This window comes from Wyeomyia smithii, chromosome 1, assembly GCF_029784165.1.
Source record: "Wyeomyia smithii strain HCP4-BCI-WySm-NY-G18 chromosome 1, ASM2978416v1, whole genome shotgun sequence".
NCBI classification, from domain to species: Eukaryota; Metazoa; Arthropoda; class Insecta; order Diptera; family Culicidae; genus Wyeomyia; species Wyeomyia smithii.
The window spans coordinates 26,704,008-26,723,273 of record NC_073694.1 but is presented as its reverse complement, the minus strand read 5'-3'; the positions used below and the strand labels follow the sequence as shown (position 1 = coordinate 26,723,273).

The following is a 19,266-nucleotide window of genomic DNA, read 5'->3' as shown; positions in this document are numbered from 1 at the left end:
TTGGTGTTAACCGTAGAGCAGTTGAGGAGGCCTTTACGGCTCTCAAAAGGGAAGCTGCGAGAATTGGACTCACCATAAACACAAAACGAAGTACATGGTGGCGGGCAGAGAGCGTGGTAGTTCTACGGGTGTTGGTGCTGCGGTGGAGATGGATGGGGATACTTTCGAAGTGGTCGACGAATTTGTTTATCTTGGTACTTTCGTGACATGTTACAATCGGCTTTATAAATAGCCGGACAAGGGCTTAGTAAGAAATAACTCAGCCGTTTGAACAACTTTTATATATGCTGATCGATTCTGTAGAAGCGGTTATTCATTCTTTGTACAGCTTATAGAAAAACTCTTTTACAGCCAACAGTAGCTGGCTTATAGTCTGAATAAGCGCCTTTATGGCAATTCCATGGCTAAAATTGTACATTCTGTCGTTCTGAAAAAGAGCTTTTTCAGCTTTATTGCAGCTACGATAAATATAATTCAGAATATATATTCGTCTTATTTAGACAATTTTTTTCATTGTTTTGGCGATTCGAACACATCTGAATCTTTCGATTTTTTGCACTTTTGTGTGTATTTTTCATCGTTTATTTTCATGATATTGTTAGTAAAAATTACCTTTTAAGTATCCAAATATTTTACTTCCAGTCCCAAACTCATGCTCATGAGGTTGCTGGTAGAACGCATTCCGATTAGTCTATCTTGACATACATGCATACGTATCGATTTAACCCGTACATCTATTTCTAGTTTATTTCATAAACTATTTTACATTGGCTGTATACATACTGAATTGTAGCTGAACAAGCGCTTCAGCATTTGTGTCGTTTATGTTATGTAGGATACCGCCAGTCACCTCAATCTGGTGAAGCGGACAATTTTTAGAATAGAAGTAGGATTTAAAAGATGACAAACATTTGCATCAAATCTGGACCAGAGCTGCCAGCAAAATCACAGAGGAGATGCGGTATATTTTTCCGTCGGGATGCGGACGGAAATATATTTTCCAAATCTGTATCATATTTCCAGTTCGCTTATTTTTCGCTCTCTTTGCTTCACATACTGTCTGCTTAATTAACACAGAGGAGACTTTACAAAACGTAATGGCTGGAATGAAGCGCACAATGGAATGGAGAATTTTTAAAATTGATTTCTGATGCGTTTTTACCTCTAGACGCGTGTTTTCAATTTTATGATTATAATTTCCTTGGCGGCCTCGACCTGCTCTGAATTCCTGAATTTCTGAATTTTTTGGTGATTATGAACCTAATTTGGACCCATTTTTTCGCTATTCTGAGCCTCATTTCGAAACATATGCCATTTTGGCCTAGTAGTAGTGTTTATCGGCAATTCTAAGCCTAATTTGGGATCATTTTAAATTTTTGGTCTTTTCTATCTCCTGAAAGCGTTTTCTGACCTTTCTAGCCCAACTTGGAATCATGTATGCTGTCCTTTTCAGTATTTAAAAACTTTTATCGGTGATTTTAATTCGCGATTGAGATCATTCTCTATGTTGGCCTCTCCTATCTTTGCTATCTTTACGAAACGTTTTCCGAAGTCTGTTGAGAGTATTCTACAGGTTTTATTGTAAATAGTTAGTGTTTGCTTACTGAACCGTATCGACCGTGCTCAAAGGATAACTTTTTTGCTCTCTAAGCATTAATTATAGTTTTAAGCTTAATTGGAATCAGTTTTTTATGTCATTTTCATCATTTTTTACTAGTTCTTGCCCCCCATTTGTAATCTTGTTAAACTCTAGCATTTATAAGCCTTTAACGAATGTAACAAGTTTGTTTTCTAAAACACAAGCCACTGATTCTGTTTAATTTATTCAATAAAGACTGGAACGCGCAAAAATTGGTCGACTTCAAATTAATGTATTTCTGTTAAAAATGCATGAAATAAACCATGAAATGTTGCATTTGGAAGTTTATTGTATATACAATAGTTGCTAAAATGAGTTTTCACCGGTTGCTCTCCAGTTTTCAAAATGGCGTCCAAGCAAGAGGAGCAGCGTGTCAAAATTTTGCTCGCGCAGCAAAAGAATCCGACATTCTCCCACGCCAAATTGGCAGAATTGCTGGATGTGGCCAAATCGACCATAACATGTATTTCAAAAGTGTTCAGGGAGCGTCTGTTGACCGTCAGGAAGCCTGGAAGCGGCGGCAATCGTAATTCGGACGTGGCAACGACGATGAAGAAGGTGGTAGCGAATTATAGGCGGAATCCTATCCTCTCCATCAGGTACGTCACTGGCAAGCTCATTGTCTCCCACATTAATGTGCAGCGGGCCAAGAAACGAGCTGGGTTGTCGACGTTTAAGGCGGTGAAGGTGGCGACCCCCACATTATGATCAAAACACCTCGGCAAAGCGGTGATCCGGAAAACTGTAATCTGCTAACAAAGTTCGACCGTGGGTGACGAAGCTTATGTGAAGGTAGATTTCGAGCAGCTTCCGGGACAGGAATTTTATACCGTATCAGGAAAAGGGGAGGTGGCCTATATTTTCAAAACCATCAAACTATCGAAGTTCCCGAAAAAATATCTCGTTTGGCAGGCCATATACACGTGTGGTCTAAAAAGCGGCATTTCCATTACTACGAAACCGTCAATCAAGAGATCTAAGTCCAGGAGTGCCTGGAAAATCGGCTGCTACCATTTCTAGAGCAACATAACACGCCTGTGCTGTTTTGGTCGGACTTGGCAAGCTGCCACTCTGAGAAAAAGGCGATCGAGTGGAACGAATCGAACAACGTGGTTGTGGTTCCCTACGATCACAACCCTCCCAAAAGCCCAGATTCCCGCCCTTTCGAACAGTATTGAGAATTGTTCACACAAAATATCAGAAAAATTATTAAATCCATCGAAAACAAGCAGCAGAATAAATCTAGCTGGCGTTTGGCGACGAATAAGGTCGATAACACCACTGTACAAAATTTAATGAAAGGGGTTATGCGGAAGGCACGGCAGTTTGGATTTGGCAAACCAAAATAATAAACGTACATTTTTTCCTTTAAATATGTGAGTTGAACTACCAAAATAAACATAAGAAATTTTTTGTATCATGAATTTTGACTGAAAGAAACGATTTCTTTGTCGACCAATTTTTGCGCGTTCCAGTCTTGAAAGCGAATGATCGTAAAATGTTGGTGATCATGGGAACATGCTGATGGCATCAAGACAATTGAACGCAATTTGAATGCTGAAGGTGTTTTCGCAGTATAGTATGCTTATGATCTGATGCAATTTATGCACGTCACTAGCAATGCATAGTGTTTGTGGATAACTTTCTTATTGATTGAAAATTTTTGAAGCGATAATGCTAAGAACATCTGGCTAACTGTATTCCAAAGAAAATTGAAAGTTTGATGATCAGGCAAAATTTTCTCAATTTGCTCCAAATTTTTTTTTTTTTTTTTTTAAAGGGGGGATTTGTTAGTAGCTTAAGTATTTATGATAAATATTAGTAAATAATGAGTATGTGTGTCCAATCACAAATGGTGACTTCTCAACACTGTTAGAAATTTGTAATTTTAATTGTTAGGATTTGTTTGCTTTCGCAATTAGGACTTATCATTCGTAGGGATTTAAACCTACTTGTCAGAAAAAGGGGAAGTAAACTTACAACTAACTTAATTGCTAACTTATTGGCTATAAAGAGAGCTTATCGTAGCAATTGAGGATTGCAACGATTTTTGTCGAAAATTGTTAATAATTTTATTTGACATAGCTTCCAATGGTTCAACACCAGTAAGTCTATGTAATTCGAGTGTACCAAACCAAGGAGGACGCTTCAAAATCATTTTCAGAATTTTATTCTGAATCCTTTGGAGCGTTTTCTTTCTTGTTGAACAGCAACTTGACCAGATCGGTACAGCATAAAGCATTGCTGGTCTAAAAATTTGTTTGTAAATCAAAAGTTTGTTCTTTAAACAAAGTTTAGAATTCCTGTTAATGAGAGGATATAAACATCTCGCATATTTGATGCACTTGGCTTGTATACTCTCAATGTGCTCTTTGAAAATAAGTTTTTTATCATAAATTAGTCCCAAGTACTTAACCTTGTCGGACCAACTTAAAATAACCCCATTCATCTTGACAACGTGATTATTGTTTGGCTTGAGGAAAGAAGCCCTAGGCTTATGCGGAAAAATTATCATTTGAGTTTTAGAAGCATTGGGAGAGATTTTCCACTTTTGCAAGTAGGAAGAAAAAATATCTAAACTTTTCTGCAATCGACTGCATATGACACGAAGACTTTTTCCTTTTACGAAAATGCTTGTGTCATCGCAGAACAATGACTTTGTGCATCCTGGAGGCAAATCAGGAAGATCTGAAGTGAATATGTTGTACAGGACTGGACCCAAGACTGAACCTTGAGGTACACCTGCTCTGACAGGAAATCTATCAGATTTTGAATTCTGATAGACAACCTGCAGAGTTCGATCAGTAAGATAATTTTTTAAAATTTTGATTAGGAAAATTGGAAAATTAAAAGTTTGCAATTTCGCAATCAAACCTTTATGCCAAACACTGTCGAATGCTTTTTCTATGTCTAAAAGAGCAGCTCCAGTGGAATAACCTTCAGATTTGTTAGCTCGTATCATATTAGTAACTCTGAGCAATTGATGAGTTGTGGAATGCCCATGGCGAAATCCAAACTGTTCATTTGCAAAAATTGAATTTTCGTTGATGTGTGACATCATTCTGTTAAGAATAATTCTCTCAAACAGTTTACTTATTGAAGAAAGCAAACTGATTGGTCGATAACTTGAAACTTCAGCTGGGTTCTTATCCGGTTTTAAAATGGGAGTAATTTTTGCATTTTTCCATAATTTGGGAAAATATGCAATTTTGAAGCAGCAATTGAAAATTTTTACTAAAAATTCCATTGTGCTCTCAGGGAGATGTTTGATTAGTATATTAAAGATTCCATCGTCACCAGGTGCTTTCATATTTTTGAAATTTTTAATAATTGATTTAATCTCATTCAAGTTAGTTTCAATTATTTCTGCAGGTAAAAAATTCTGGGAAGAAATTAAATCAAATTGACGTGTGACTTCATTTTCAATTGGACTCACAAAATTCAAATTTGAGTTATGAACACTCTCAACTGCTGAGCAAGTCTTTGAGCCTTTTGTTCATTGGATACAAGAAAACGTTCACCATCTTTTAAAACTGGAATAGGCTTTGAAGGTTTCTTAAGAATCTTCGACAGCTTCCAAAATGGTTTTGAATATGGTTTCAATTTTTCAACTTTAGTCTCAAAATTTTGATTTCTCAGAAGAGTAAATCTATGTTTAATCTCTTTCTGTAAATCTTTATAAATAGTTTTAAAAACAGGGTCACGAGAACGTTGATATTGACGTCTGCGGACATTTTTCAAACGAATTAGAAGTTGAAGATTTTCGTCAATTATTGGTGAATCAAATTTCACTTGAGCCTTTGGAACAGAATAATTCCTGGCATCAACAATTGCACATTTTAATGCGTCCAAAGCGGAATCAATATTCACTTCGTTTTGCAAATCAAGCTCATTATTGAAATTTCTCTCAATATGAGTTTTGTATCTTTCCCAATTAGCCTTGTTATAATTAAAAACAGAGCTCATAGGGTTTAAAACTGATTCATGTGATAAAGAAAAAGTTATTGGAAGATGGTCAGAATCAAAGTCAGCATGTGTGATCAAATCACTACACACATGACTTTGATCTGTAAGCACCAAATCAATTGTTGAAGGGTTTCTTACAGAAGAAAAGCATGTAGGACTATTCGGAGACAAAATAGAATAGTATCCTGAAGAACAATCGTTGAATAAAATTTTGCCATTGGAATTACTTTGAGAATTATTCCATGAACGATGTTTAGCGTTAAAATCGCCGATTATGAAAAATTTCGAACGATTTCTGGTGAGTTTTTGTAAATCACCTTTAAAATAATTTTTGAGCTCGCGTGTGCATTGAAATGGTAAATATGCTGCGGCAATAAATAAAATCCCAAGTTCAGATTGAACTTCAATTCCCAAAGTTTCAATAACTTTCGTCTCAAGATGGGGAAGAGCACGATGTTTGATTCGGCGATGAATAACAATTGCAACTCCACCGCCGGAACCCTGAATCCTATCATATCTATGAACCACGTAATTGGGATCATATTTTAATTTTATGTTAGGTTTCAAAAATGTTTCAGTAATAATTGCAATATGCACATTATTTACTGTTAAAAAGTTAAAAAGCTCATTCTCATTGGCCTTCAATGAGCGAGCATTCCAATTTAATATTTTAATTGTTCTATTTAAAATCATTGCTAAATTTTAAATTAGAAACAATTTTAATAGTAAAATTTGTGCCTATTTGAATGGCTTCAAACATTGATTTTGCCTGCAACATGGCGTTCATAAGATCGAACATTGCCTGTTGCAAAAAAGAAAGTTTACCTGCCGTAATAGGCCCCAGGCAGTTGACATTAGAAAAAATATTTTCGGCAGCAATATTAGCTGGAGTGATAGGTGTACAATTATTTTCTAGCCTGTTTTGCTTACCCATATTAACGGTCATTTTCGAACTACCAACACTAGGCGGTATAATGTTCGAACTACCTGTAACCTGTGCATAAGTTAAACGGGTATGCAAAGGAGTAGGTAAACTAGGCGTCACTGGTACGCTTGGAGAATTTTGTTTTGAAGTTGGTTTTAATTGAGAAATTGAATTTTGTTTACCTTGCCTTGCCTTAACAATTGCTAAACGGACTGGGCATTGATAAAAATTTGACATATGGTTGCCGTTACAATTCGCACAGCGAAAATTTTTACTCTCTTTCACAGGACATGTGTCCTTTTTGTGAGAAGAGTCTCCACAATTAAGACATTTTTGGTCCATGTTACAGAATTTGGAACCATGGCCATAACGTTGGCAAGTACGGCATTGGGTGATATGCTTTTCACCTCCGCCATACTTCCTATAAATTTCCCACTTGACACGCACATTATACAAAGCATGTGCTTTTTCAAAAAATTTTAAGTTGTTAACCTCATTGCGGTTAAAATGAATTAAATAATTAACAAGGGAAATTCCAGTTCTCTGACTGTTTTCGCCTCGTGATTTTTGTTTCATTAGAATTACTTGGGTAGGGGCTATGCCAAGTAATTCTGTTAAAGTAAGTTTGATCTCATCAACGGTTTGATCGTTACTGAGACCTTTCAAGACAACCTTGAACGGCTTGGTGTTCTTGGTGTCATATGTAAAAAATTTGTACATCTTGTCAGTTAAATACTGAACAAGACGATCACGACCCTTTACTGAGTCGGCTAATAAGCGGCATTCACCTCTACGGCCAATTTGATAGGTAACTTTAACGTCAGAAACAAACGTTGAAAGTTCCTTTTTGAATATATTAAATTCAGAAGAAATAGTTACCACAATAGGTGGAACTTTCTCCTATTTTAAAGATTTTATATTTTGTATAGTTTCATTATTAATAACTTCCATTTCACCAGCTTCTTGCTCAGGCAAAATATCAAAAGGATTGTCACTACAGACACTCGAAGTGTCAGAAAGAGATGCCTCTCTTTTCCTCCCCGCAGCGATGCGAGGTTTCTTTTTCCGTCCAGCCATTTCAGGTGATACGAAAAAAGTTAAAACAAATGTTAAATTCAAAAGTAGGTAGTCTTGAGAAAGACTGATGGGAAATAACTTTCAGGTAGTCTTTAAAAGACACACTGACAAAACACAAACTTTGAAGCTATAGGCAGTCAAAGACCAGTCCACAAGCAACCGAAAAAACGTCTGATCTGTAGGACAGTTCAAGACGCACTGATGAATTTGCTCCAAATCAATTTCTGCACACTTCGTCGTTCTAGAATCTATATAGATAAAACGGCGCGGAAAACGAAAATAGTTGATGGATATGCATAACTATGCTATGCCACAACGATACCGAGTAAAGGGCTATTCCCACTGCTTTCGTTCCGGGGCCGGGCCGGATCCGGGCCGTGTCCGTGTCCCGTCCGAGACTTTAATGCATTCACACTGCGCCGTGTACGAACCGTGCCTGCGCTGCGCTCTGGCTGAGAAAACACAACACTTTTTTAACACAAAACTTTTCCCGAACTATAATTCAACGTTTGACTGTGACGGCAATATGCATGAATGCAAATGCAAAGTAAAACCGAAAATATGTTACTACTACATACACGCATCTACCCGAATGCCTTCCGTGCACTCTCCCGGCAACACAAAGTATCGTCGGCAACAATAGTTTTTTTCTCGCACGGCGGCAGTACGACGGCAATTCAGCGCTGCTCCGGTCTGGGCACGTCGCGTCGGTGTGAATGCGTTCGTAAGAACGCATGCAATCAATCTCAAACGAGCCCGGATGACACACGGATCAGCCACGGCCCGGTCCCGGATCGGAAGCAGTGGGAATAGCCCTTAAATGGAAGCGATGATTCAGACTTTAGCTACGCTTGGCACAAGCGTCGTCATACACAATCAGTGCTCTTTGCGCAAGAGAAATAGAAAAAATTAAAACTCGCTTCCAGTCACGAAGTGCTTCCGAGCGCACCGGGGCATGTTTCCAAGAATTTAAAATTCATTCAGGAACTGCAATTTCAACACGAGTTGATTGGTTTGTACTTAATTGATCATTGTCTTTTTTTGCTTTGACCCGTTCGTTACTATCTGTTATATAAACACTCAAGGCGGTAAAATCTTATCATTTTTTTTTGCTTCTAGATAACAACAGAATGAGCGAATCTTCGGTTACGCCGGTTCCCGTTCCGCGACCTCGCCAAAGAAACAATAACAACAATGATGGAACCACAGACAAAATCAACAACAACACCACCAGCGACAAGCATGACGTAACAGATGGAGCTGCCCCCAAAATCTACCCCTCGATCTATCCGAAGTTAGATTACGAAAACATCGAAATCATCCACGAAACTCCTCCGAAAACACCGAAAATCCCGGACGTTAGCCCTCGACCGACGCCGGTTCCGGCGCCACGTCGAACCCGACTCACAGTTTACGAGGACGACGAAGGGGGAAACAACCGGGCGACGGTCTATCAGAACGTTTCTCCTTTTCCGAAGAAACCTCCACCGGTTCCACCGCCACCGACTTTAAGCCCCGGTGTTACGACCGTGCATAATAATTTACGTGACAACTCGAGTTCAAGTTCTCCTGGCACAAGTGCGGGTCGATTCAGCTTCGACGGAGATCGACTGCCCGGTGTGGACCGATCCGAATCGGATGGCGCTTCCATCGGGAGTGGTGATAGTGGGCGAAAATATAAAACTTCCTCCCCGGGGTGAGTCTGTTGTGTGGTTTTGGCACTTCGAATCAATTAATTTTTGTTATTTTTAATTTTAGTCAACTGTTCAAATCGATTGGCATAACCTCGAAGCTACTGACCGAATCGATCTCCGAGCGGGTGACACACAAAACGAAAAAAACACATAAAAACCTGAAAACTTCCTTCAACAATTGGAGCTCCGAGGCGGGCAGCCGGCTGAAGACGGTGAGCAAATCGATCAACAGCATCGCCGAGGACAAACTGTCTCTGTCGCTGACGCGGAACAAGAGCTCGAAAACGAAGCGAAGCAACAGTACCGGGGATGGTGAGGATGGTGATTTTCTCGAGCGAAGACAAACGGCTCCTCCGGAGAACAGCGATCTCATGCGAAACATTCAGTTTAACAGTCCGTTGAATAATAAGATTAACAAGCGGGAGGACCTGACGAAGGGCTCCTCGTCGTCGTCTACGTACGATATTCCTAAAAGTGCCAAACGAACGAATTACGGCGAACCGCCGCCTTACGAAGAATCCTTTAAGTCGAATAGTAATGCCAGTTTGGCTTCCGCATCGTCTTCCTCCACGAATCCGCCTATGGCGGGGACTTTCTCCCGGTCCTCGGCTTTAAGTCAAAGTCTCTACAGTAAGGTTATTCCCAAGAAAGAAAGGAAAAATGATATGGACATTCCCTCGCCATCCCCCTTACGGCATAAAACCAAGAGCGAGTCGAACCTTTCCAAATTCTACATAGATTCGGTGCGTGAAATCGACGTAAATAGCAGCTCGGAAAGTATCCCTCCCCCAACGACGCCGGCTCCGGTTCTGCGAACGGAGGCTTCAGCCTCCACCAAAAGTGAAAACCCCTACGGCAAGCTAAACATCGTAAAGCGACCCGTTTCGAGCAGTTCCTCTGAGGAGGATAACAACTTGCCCGAGCTGCTGAAGCGTATCCAGATTCGAAAAAAGGCCACCAACTACGATGAGATCGCCGTGGGCGATTCATCCGCTCCGGACTCCCGTCGAGCCACCTGCAACTCGGTGAATCGCATTTTTTCCCGCCGGTCGTCCTCGCTTGATGAAATTCGAAACAATCTAAACCTACGCTCAAACTCGTGGAATTTTTACGACGTCAACAGCCGAGAGGACGACAACGACGAAGAAGACGACTCGGATTCTCACATCAGCACTCCGGAACCGACCTACGTCAACGACGGTCATATCTACGGCCAAATCTGCGAAATGGACATCTCCCTCCTGCAGCCGGAACCCTTGAGTGCTCGGCCAGTGCGGCACGACTACGATGAGGTTTCGATTTCGGATATTATAGACGAGTTCGACCCGCTTAACCAACGTCGCTCGTTGGTGGTTCTTTTGGAGAAATCGAACGAACTGTCACTGATCGAGAACATCCTCGGAGCGGAGTCTTACAGTACTGTAGAGGACACTCTCAAAGGGCTGCCCAAACCTCCGAAGCGCTCCGATTCACTGCTAGAATCTTCAACCCAGCAACACGAGCCTCCGAACAAAGAGACCCCTCCGATTCCCCAGCGCAAGCGCAAAACCAAGAGCCCTCGCCAAACGATGATCATTCACCAAAACCTGGCTTTACCCTCGGATAGTGTGGAAAATTTGGTTGATGAAGCGGCAATCGAACCGTACCTCTCCGTCGTAGAAGAACCAAGCACCAGCCAAGATCCGGTTGACCTCAGCTATCCATCTGGCAGCCAAGCCGGTGGTCCACAAACAAGTTGGTTCGTGTCGGATGTTGCCGGATCCTCCACCACGGAACCGGACAAATTCCATAAAAACTCCAAGGTAGATCCGGTAAACCAATCCAACAACAAACCGGTGGAAAAAGCCCACAAAGAACTCCCCTCGGAGCTGAGCGGTATCGACGAAGACGATACGTATCTACCCTCCTACATGGAAGCGATCGGTGCGAACGAATCGTTACCGGATCCTTTCCCGCCATCGGCGGGACCTTCAAGCAAACCAAGCGTTAAATCGAAACTTTTCAACGCGCTCAAGCGCAAGTCCAGTTTCAAGGCCAAAAACGAAGTACGAACCGTGCTGGAAATGGTACCGAAACCACTGCTCACGGAACGCTTCATCAGCCATCATGGTCATCTGTTGAAGCTACCCTCCGGCATGATCGGCGACGTTTTCAACGAGCTAACGCCGCGCTCAGTGGTGCTGAAGGAAAAGATCATTCAAACCTATCAGGATCCGCAGAAAACCCAGCCGAAGGAGACGCTCCATCTGAAGTTTATACTCAGCTTGCAGTGCGTAGTGCAGCATAAGTTCAACAACGAAGGGCTAGATTTGCACTGCTTCGAGGTGGTGCTGGCGTTGCCAAAAAAGGAAGGAGGCACGACGTCCAACCAACAGTTGATAACGAACCCGAACCTGGTGATAACCAGCACCAACAGTGGTAACGTGAAAACTCTCCGCCAATCGTATATGTTCGGTGTTCATAAGCGTTCCGATCGCAACGTGTGGATGGGGAAAATCTTGCAATCCGTTACGGATGTCTTTCCCGAGGGTTGCCTGGCAGAATTCGCCCGAGCAGGTTGGTGCTACATGAAGAAGTCGGTGTCGTCCAGCTGGAGCGGAGCATGGCTTCTGTTGGCGAAGCGGAAACTGTTCTTTTTCAACTATCAGGATCAGCGACTCGAGCAACTAGATTTACGAAAGGCGCGTTGCATCGGAGCAATCGAGTCGGACGAGTCGATACGAAATCTACACATCGAAGCGGGACCTTCACTGTTCATCGATTGTCCCCCGTACACTACACTGTATTTCGTCATGAGTTCCCCGCGGGAAACGCAAATTTGGAGAAAGATTATCAAGGATATGGCACATAAGAACGGCACCAGTTTGCACAGCCAGCAGCTGACGAAGAACGACGTACCGGTGCTGATCGATAAGTGTGTCAATTTCATCTACGCTCACGGGTCCATGTCGGAGGGCATCTACCGGAAGTCAGGCTCCACCAATCAGATTAACAAAATACTCCAATTGTTCAACGAGGACGCTTTTGCGGTCCAGCTCACCCGGACGGAGTACAACGAGTACGACGTGGCGGGAGTTTTGAAGAAATTCATCCGCGACATTCCAAACTCCTTCTTCGGGAACTACGCGGTCAGTTTCGTCAGTATTACCAGTCTGAAATCGGCGAAAGATAAGATCGATTCTTATCGGGAGTTACTCTCGCGGCTGCCCAAGGTAGAGCACCACACGTTGAAGAAGTTAATTGGCCATTTGAATTTTATCGCCTCGCTAGAGCTGCACAACAAGATGGGAATTCCGAACCTGGCGATGATCTGGGGCTCGACGTTGATGGCCAACTCGAGCCAAAATGTGGAAGCCGAGCAGTACAGCTACTCGCAGGACGAGGCGGACGTGGTGGCCGATCTGATCAAGCTGTACAAGAATCTGTTCACCATCACGCCGGAGGAGGTCCAGCGGGATCAGCTGATGCTGAAGGTTCTGCAAAAGTATCATGCCGCCGCGGAGAACCTGTCCGATTCGGTGAAGCATTCGGGTGATCTGAAGGTGTGGATTACGATTGAGTGCGAGGGTGATGGCACGGGGAATGATGAGAGCGGTGGCGGCGGTGGTACGCAGATCGAGCGTGAGGAGGAAAAGACGCAGGTTAATGTGACGATAACGCCGACCAAGACGGCGTCCGATATCTGCAAGGAGCTGGCGGCGAAAGCCGGCTCTCAATGGTACCGATTGACGCTATACGAAGTGATCGGTGGGGGATCGCTGATACGGCCGGTTCACTATAGTGAGCGTGCGTTGGAGATTGTTTTGAGGTGAGTCAATTTCATTTTTTGAGATCCTGAATCACTTGGATTTACTGTGTTAATTTGTGAAAACGCTATAGCAAGTTGACACTTCTGCAAGTTAATAATCGAAGCGTAAGCTTGAGGATTTTGCTTTCCATGAACTATAAAGATTTGAGTGTCTTACACAAATACTGATAACAAATCGAATCCTTTTACAAAAATCTAGATTTAAAATAATTTTTAATACCAAATATACGAAGGGTGGACTCGATTATTTGGAATTGTTCGGAGTATTTTTTTGCTGCTTGTTATTTATTTTTTTTAGAAATTTTACCTTTACTATCCCTTTCGGCATATATGTTACCATTTCTGTTTTTCCCAACTTGTTTGGGTCCGGGACGAGTTAGGGTGAAACCATTCAGTGTCTAATTTATTTTTTTGCTTCACAAGATTTTACTCCTTTTTTTCCTCAAAATTTATATAGACATAGAAATAATTTCTGGCTACGCCACTACAGCATTCAAGTTACATTCATAACGAAAAAAGAACTTAATTACCTATTTTACGTTTGTTAATTGCAACTTTGAATAATTTTGCTGTTATTCGATTATCCGGAGTGTAAAAAAAAATCGATACTCTGCATAATCGAGTCCGATCTGTACTTTATCTAGTTTCAATTATTATTTTTTTCACTACAAAATATGATGTTACAGAAATAATCTATACATATAAAAATGCAGCTCTGTCTGTCTGTCTGTCTGTCTGTTCCATATAGGCTTGGAAACTACTGAACCGATTGGCATGAAATTTTGTATATAGGGGTTTTAGGGGCCGAGAAATGTAACTAAGGTAATTCGAGACCCCTCCCTCTTCTGGAAGGGAGGGGTCCCATACAAATGAAACACAAATTCATGCACATGTCGAAAACTAACCAAGCAAATGGAACCAAATTTGGCAGGTGGATGTTGTTAGGTGTAAAAAATATATCCATAATAGTTTAACACCCCTCCCTCTATTAAAAGGGAGGGGGTCCATACAAATGAAACACAAATTCATGCACATCTCGAAAACTAACCAACTAAATGAAACCAAATTGGGCAGGTGGATGTTTTAAGGGGTATCAAATATATCCATAACAAAATGACGCCCCTCCCCCTTTTAAAAGGGAGGGTTCCCATACAAAAGGAACACAAATTTCGCACAGCTCGAGAACCAATCCACCAAATAGAACCAAATTTGGCATAAAAATGTTTTTAGAGGTAACAAATATGTTCATAATGTTTCGACACCCCTCCTTCTTCTGAAAGGAGGGATCTCACACAAATTTCTGCACATCTCGAGAAATAATCAAGCAAATGGAACCAAATTTGATATGTTGAGGTTTCTGAGAGCAAGAAAATTTTTTGACTCCAGACGCCATTGTTAAATTTAAGATGGAAACTTCCGGTTTCTATCCGTAAAATGTCTTCAAATATCAGTTTCAAATCCAAGATGGTGACTTCCGGTTTCTGAAAAACAGCGGGATATGACCAAATACCACCCAATATGGGTATTTCCGAAATCGTGATGATACACTGAAACCACAAATCGACCTCCGACAACAATTTGAGTTGTAAAATGGTGACTTCCGGTGACTGGAAAACTGCCGAAAATGACCAAATACCACATAATATGGGTGTTTCTTAACCAGAATGACGTTCAGAGGCCAGAAATTGTCTCCAAATGCCATTTTGAAATCCAAGATGGCGACTTACGGTTTCTGAAAAACAGCGAGATATGACCAAATACCACCCAATATGGGTATTTGCAAAATCGTGATGATGCATTGAAACCACAAATCGACCTCAGACAACATTTAGAGTTGTGAAATGGCAACTTTTGGTGACTGGAAAACTGCCGAAAATGACCCAAAAATAACCAAATATGGGTGTTTCTTTAACCAGAATGATGCTCAGGGGCCAGAAATTGTCACAAAATGTCATTTTGAAATACAAGATGGCGACTTACGGTTTCTGGAAAATAGCCGAAGATGACCAAATACCACTCAATATGAGTGTTTCTTTAACCAGAATGACGCTCAGAGACCAGAAATTGTCTCCAAATACAATTTTGAAATCCAAGATGGCGACTTCCGCTCTCTGAAAAACAGCCAAAAATGGCCGATTTCCATCCAATTTGAGATGCTTCGATACCAGAAAGATACACAGGAGCTAGAATCGACCACAGACACCATTTTGAATTCTAAGATGGTGACTTCTGGTTTCTGGAAAACAGCCGAATAACACCAAATAATACCTATTATGGGTGTTTCTTGAACCAGAATGACGCTCAGCGGCCAGAAATTGTCCCCAAATGCCATTTTAAAATCCAGGATGGTGACTTCCGGTTTCTGAAAAAAGCCTAAAGTGACCAATTACCACCCAATATGAGCGTTTCTTCAACCAGAATGATGCATAAAGCTAAAAATTGACCTCAGGCACCATTTTGAATTGTAAGATGGCAACTTCTGGAAAACAGCCGAATACTACTACATATGAATATTTCCGTAATCGAAATGATGTATAGACGCCAAGCATTGACCCTGAACACCATCTTGAATTCGGAGATGACCACTTTCAGTTTCTGAAAAACAACGAAAATAACTGAATACCACCCAATATGAGTATTTCCGGAGAAGTGATGTACTAAAGGCAGAAAACGAGGATGTTGTCATTCCGATAAAATCAATAATTTCAAACGATATAAACAAATCGCAAGAAATCAATGAATTTGGAATGTTGGAAATTATTAAATCAAACACAAAAATAGGCGGGACGAAGTTTGCCGGGTCAGCTAGTTTATAACTAAAATCGTAAAAAATTTCGTGGCCTGCCAGTTGATTTCGAAGAATGAAATTGATTCACTATTTGATAGTGACGATTCAGTGATCGAACCTAAATTATCAACATGTGCAAAGTGTGTAAAGCTTCTAGTCGTCAGCGATCGCGAGGCGGGGGCATTTGAAATACAACAGAAATACCAGCGGGCCGAGATGACTACCTTGGGCAATCCCGGAAGTAGCGACAAATGGTTCTGATATGTCGTCGCCGATTTTTACTCTAAGAGTTAGCCCCTGCAGGAAGGATTCAAACCAGTAGAGCAAGTTGCCGCTGAATCCGTATCGATCGAGTTTGGCGACAGTGATTTGATGATTTACTTCATCGAAAGCAATCGAAAGGTCGTGTGAATCACATCTGTTTGATATCGAAGCTAATAAGCACGTAGCTAGTCAAGCAAAGCAAGTTCGTAACACAGGAGCGTTCAGGAAGAAATCCGTGTTCGTCATTCTTTGAATCTGCTTTCAGTTTGTCTTGCATCTATCGTCTGTAGTTAGAATAACGTCGGCTTGTCAAAGCTATCTAACAGAGTATCGACACGCTGTCCAAACGAAAAGAACAAACTTCGCCGGAAGCATGAAGCAGAGCCTCCTCCTGCTCCAAGCTTACATAGATGAGGGAAAAAAGAAGCACGCCGAACTAGTGGTTCAAGCGGAAGCGGCCGAGAATGAGGTAAGAACCAGGAAGGCGACTGCATCAAAGCATGTTCAGACGGACATCCTCCCAGCGAACCAAAACCAAGCATATGCAAGTTACATGTTCTGAAATACTTGAACCACGCTTGGTAGGATGGTCACCATAGATACGAACTTATTACGTGATATCTTGGTTTACAATATTAGTATTTTACCTGGTTAAATCATTAAAGAGGGTAAAAACGAGGTTTTTTGTTATGAACACAACTCATCAGCAGAAAATCGTGGACTAGCGGAACCACCTGTGTATGGAAGTTTTATTGTTATACTTTCATATGCTTACTACCGAATCTGCATCTACCTGCCCCTAAGAAAGATTCAGTGATTTGAAATATTGCGAAACAAAATAAAAAATAGCCCATAACTCATAGTTTTTCAAACAATACGAATATAGTACCTTCCAGACAGTTGTGTATATTGATGCTACTAACAATTTTGTAGAACATAGTGAAGGCCTAGACAATAGAAAAAAATATGTTTCATTGAAAAATGTGCTTTGACTAGTCTATTTTTAATAAAAACTCTCTAAGTCAATTTGAATAGCAGATACGAATTTTTTGTCTTCGGCAAAGTTGGTCGTATTGGTTATACCTATAACTTTACCGAAGACACCAACTCTGTATCTCGATGGAGCAAAAAAATAAATTTTTCATCTCACTTTTGGGGCGATTAATCACAAATCTCATAGCACCAAAAGATGCAGGAGGTCTTACCCACCATTTTTGCTGAAGACGTCATAATTGTATATCCAACGTACGTGGAGTTATCAATTTAGCGCGTCAAAGCGACTTTTAAACCACTGTGAGCGGTCTGGTCCACAGGGTAGATCGCTAAAAAATTGAAACAATTTCTGGGGAAAGCGGCTCCCGAGAATATTCAGAAATGATTGGTTGTGCTAAGTCCTCAGGCTATACACAAACGGGTTCAATGTCCGCCAGCCTAGAAATGGAAGGCTTGAAGTGGACGTGTAAGATGGATGCAACGTGCGCTAACTAAAGAACAAATGAAATAAAGGCGAGCACTAGGACTTGTTTCGAGAGGCTCCAGCAATACTTAAGCGAATCATTGAAGGACTTTTTGGGCACCTCTCTTCCTGGTGCCGGTGGGGTCTTTGAGGAGAATATTTTACCGCACTGTCGTCCGGCATCCTCGCGACATGCCCGGCCCATCATAGAATTCCGACCTTCGTCAGGTGCACAATGGGAATCTCTCCAAGTAGTGCCTGCAGCTCGTGATTCATTCACCTACGCCACTCTCCGCTTTTGGTTTGTACTCCACCAAATATTGCCCACAACACTTTGCGTTCAAATACGGCCAGTGCGCGTATGTCCTCCGTGACCTAACAGCTCCGTCTAGTTAGGGTTTTGTACATCGTTAGTTACGTGCGGCGGCGTATGTTCCTGAATCGAAGCGCAATGTGATGCGCAAAGTAGGCTCGATTTGCAGGTTGAATACGTCGTTGGACCTCCTTACTTGTATTATTGACGGCGGTTACTAGAGATCCCAAGTATACGAACTCCTCTACCACTTCGAGTTCGTCACCGTCCATGATCATCGTCCGTGAGAGGCGAACGTTGTTGTTTTTTTTAGCTTCTTCCTTTCATATACTTGGTTATCGACGCATTTATTTCTAGTTCAACTTTATAGCTTCCAGTCTGGCGTAGATTACCTCCGCCGTCGCTGAGATTCTCGTAATAATGTCCAGGTAGTCTGCGAAGCCTATGAATTGACTACCTTTGCTCGTGCTTCTCGTTTCAATGCCAGCTCGTCGGGTTACACCTCAAGACGTGCAGAATAATTCATCTCCTTGTCTCAACCCTCTGCGCTCTTTGACGGAATTCGAGCGAGTTCCCGACACGCACACGTGACCCCCCTCTCGGTCTAAGGTAGCTTTGATAAGTCGTGTCAGTTTATCCGAAAAACCGTAGTCGTGCATTATATGCCATAGCTGATCTCGATCGACTGTATCAAACGCTGCCTTGAAGTCCACGGAAACATGATGTGTGGGCACGTTGTACATCCGGCATTTCTGAAGGGTTGATCAGCGTTATGCCGCGATAGTTGCTGCATTACAGCCGATCGCCCTTTTCATAGATGGGGCATATAACTCCTTCCATCCATTCCTCCGGTAGTCTCTTTCCTCCCAAATCCTAGAGATTACCTAAAGAGGTGCTGTTGCTAGTTGCTCTTTTCCATGTTCATAGAGCTATGGCGGAAGCCTGTCCTTGCCGGTCGTTCTTGAGTGACCCAATTTACCGTTTGATCTATAGTATATCGGAAACTGGGACACTACTGTCGTTTGTAGGCACTTTGAAGATAACTTCCCTTCCGTTGCTCCGCTGTTGAGGTGCTCATCGGAGAACTTCTACCAGCTGTCAACCACCAAGCGCTCGCTTTTGATCCCTACTCACATCTGGACTCGGTGTGTAGCCTTTAGGCAATTAGTTGATCTACTCAAAAAACTTCATTAGTCCGAAACAGCTGCTCCAGCTCGTTGGTATTTGACCGCGTTCTCTCTTTTTGTCGGCTCGACGTTACCACACCTAGTGGCGCGGTTGCGACCTCTCCGATGGCCGAGCGTAAATTCCCCTATCCATCGTCGACAGTCGAAGC

The 19,266-nt window shown here is 41.8% G+C and overlaps 1 protein-coding gene across 3 annotated transcripts in view; it reads left to right on the top strand.

The window, feature by feature from the left end:
- The window catches only part of LOC129719022 (uncharacterized), a 37,174-nt gene that overhangs the window by 10,935 nt on the left and 6,973 nt on the right, over window positions 1–19,266 (top strand). For 2 of the 3 annotated variants that reach the window (XM_055670341.1, XM_055670339.1), the window contains exons 2-3: window positions 8,727–9,303; window positions 9,366–13,109. In XM_055670341.1, coding sequence (XP_055526316.1) covers window positions 8,738–9,303; window positions 9,366–13,109 — 4,310 coding nt within the window. In that variant the 5' untranslated portion in view covers window positions 8,727–8,737. Of the gene's footprint in view, window positions 1–8,515; window positions 8,620–8,726; window positions 9,304–9,365; window positions 13,110–19,266 lie in introns of those variants that run through there. The other variant, XM_055670342.1, reaches the window with a different exon arrangement.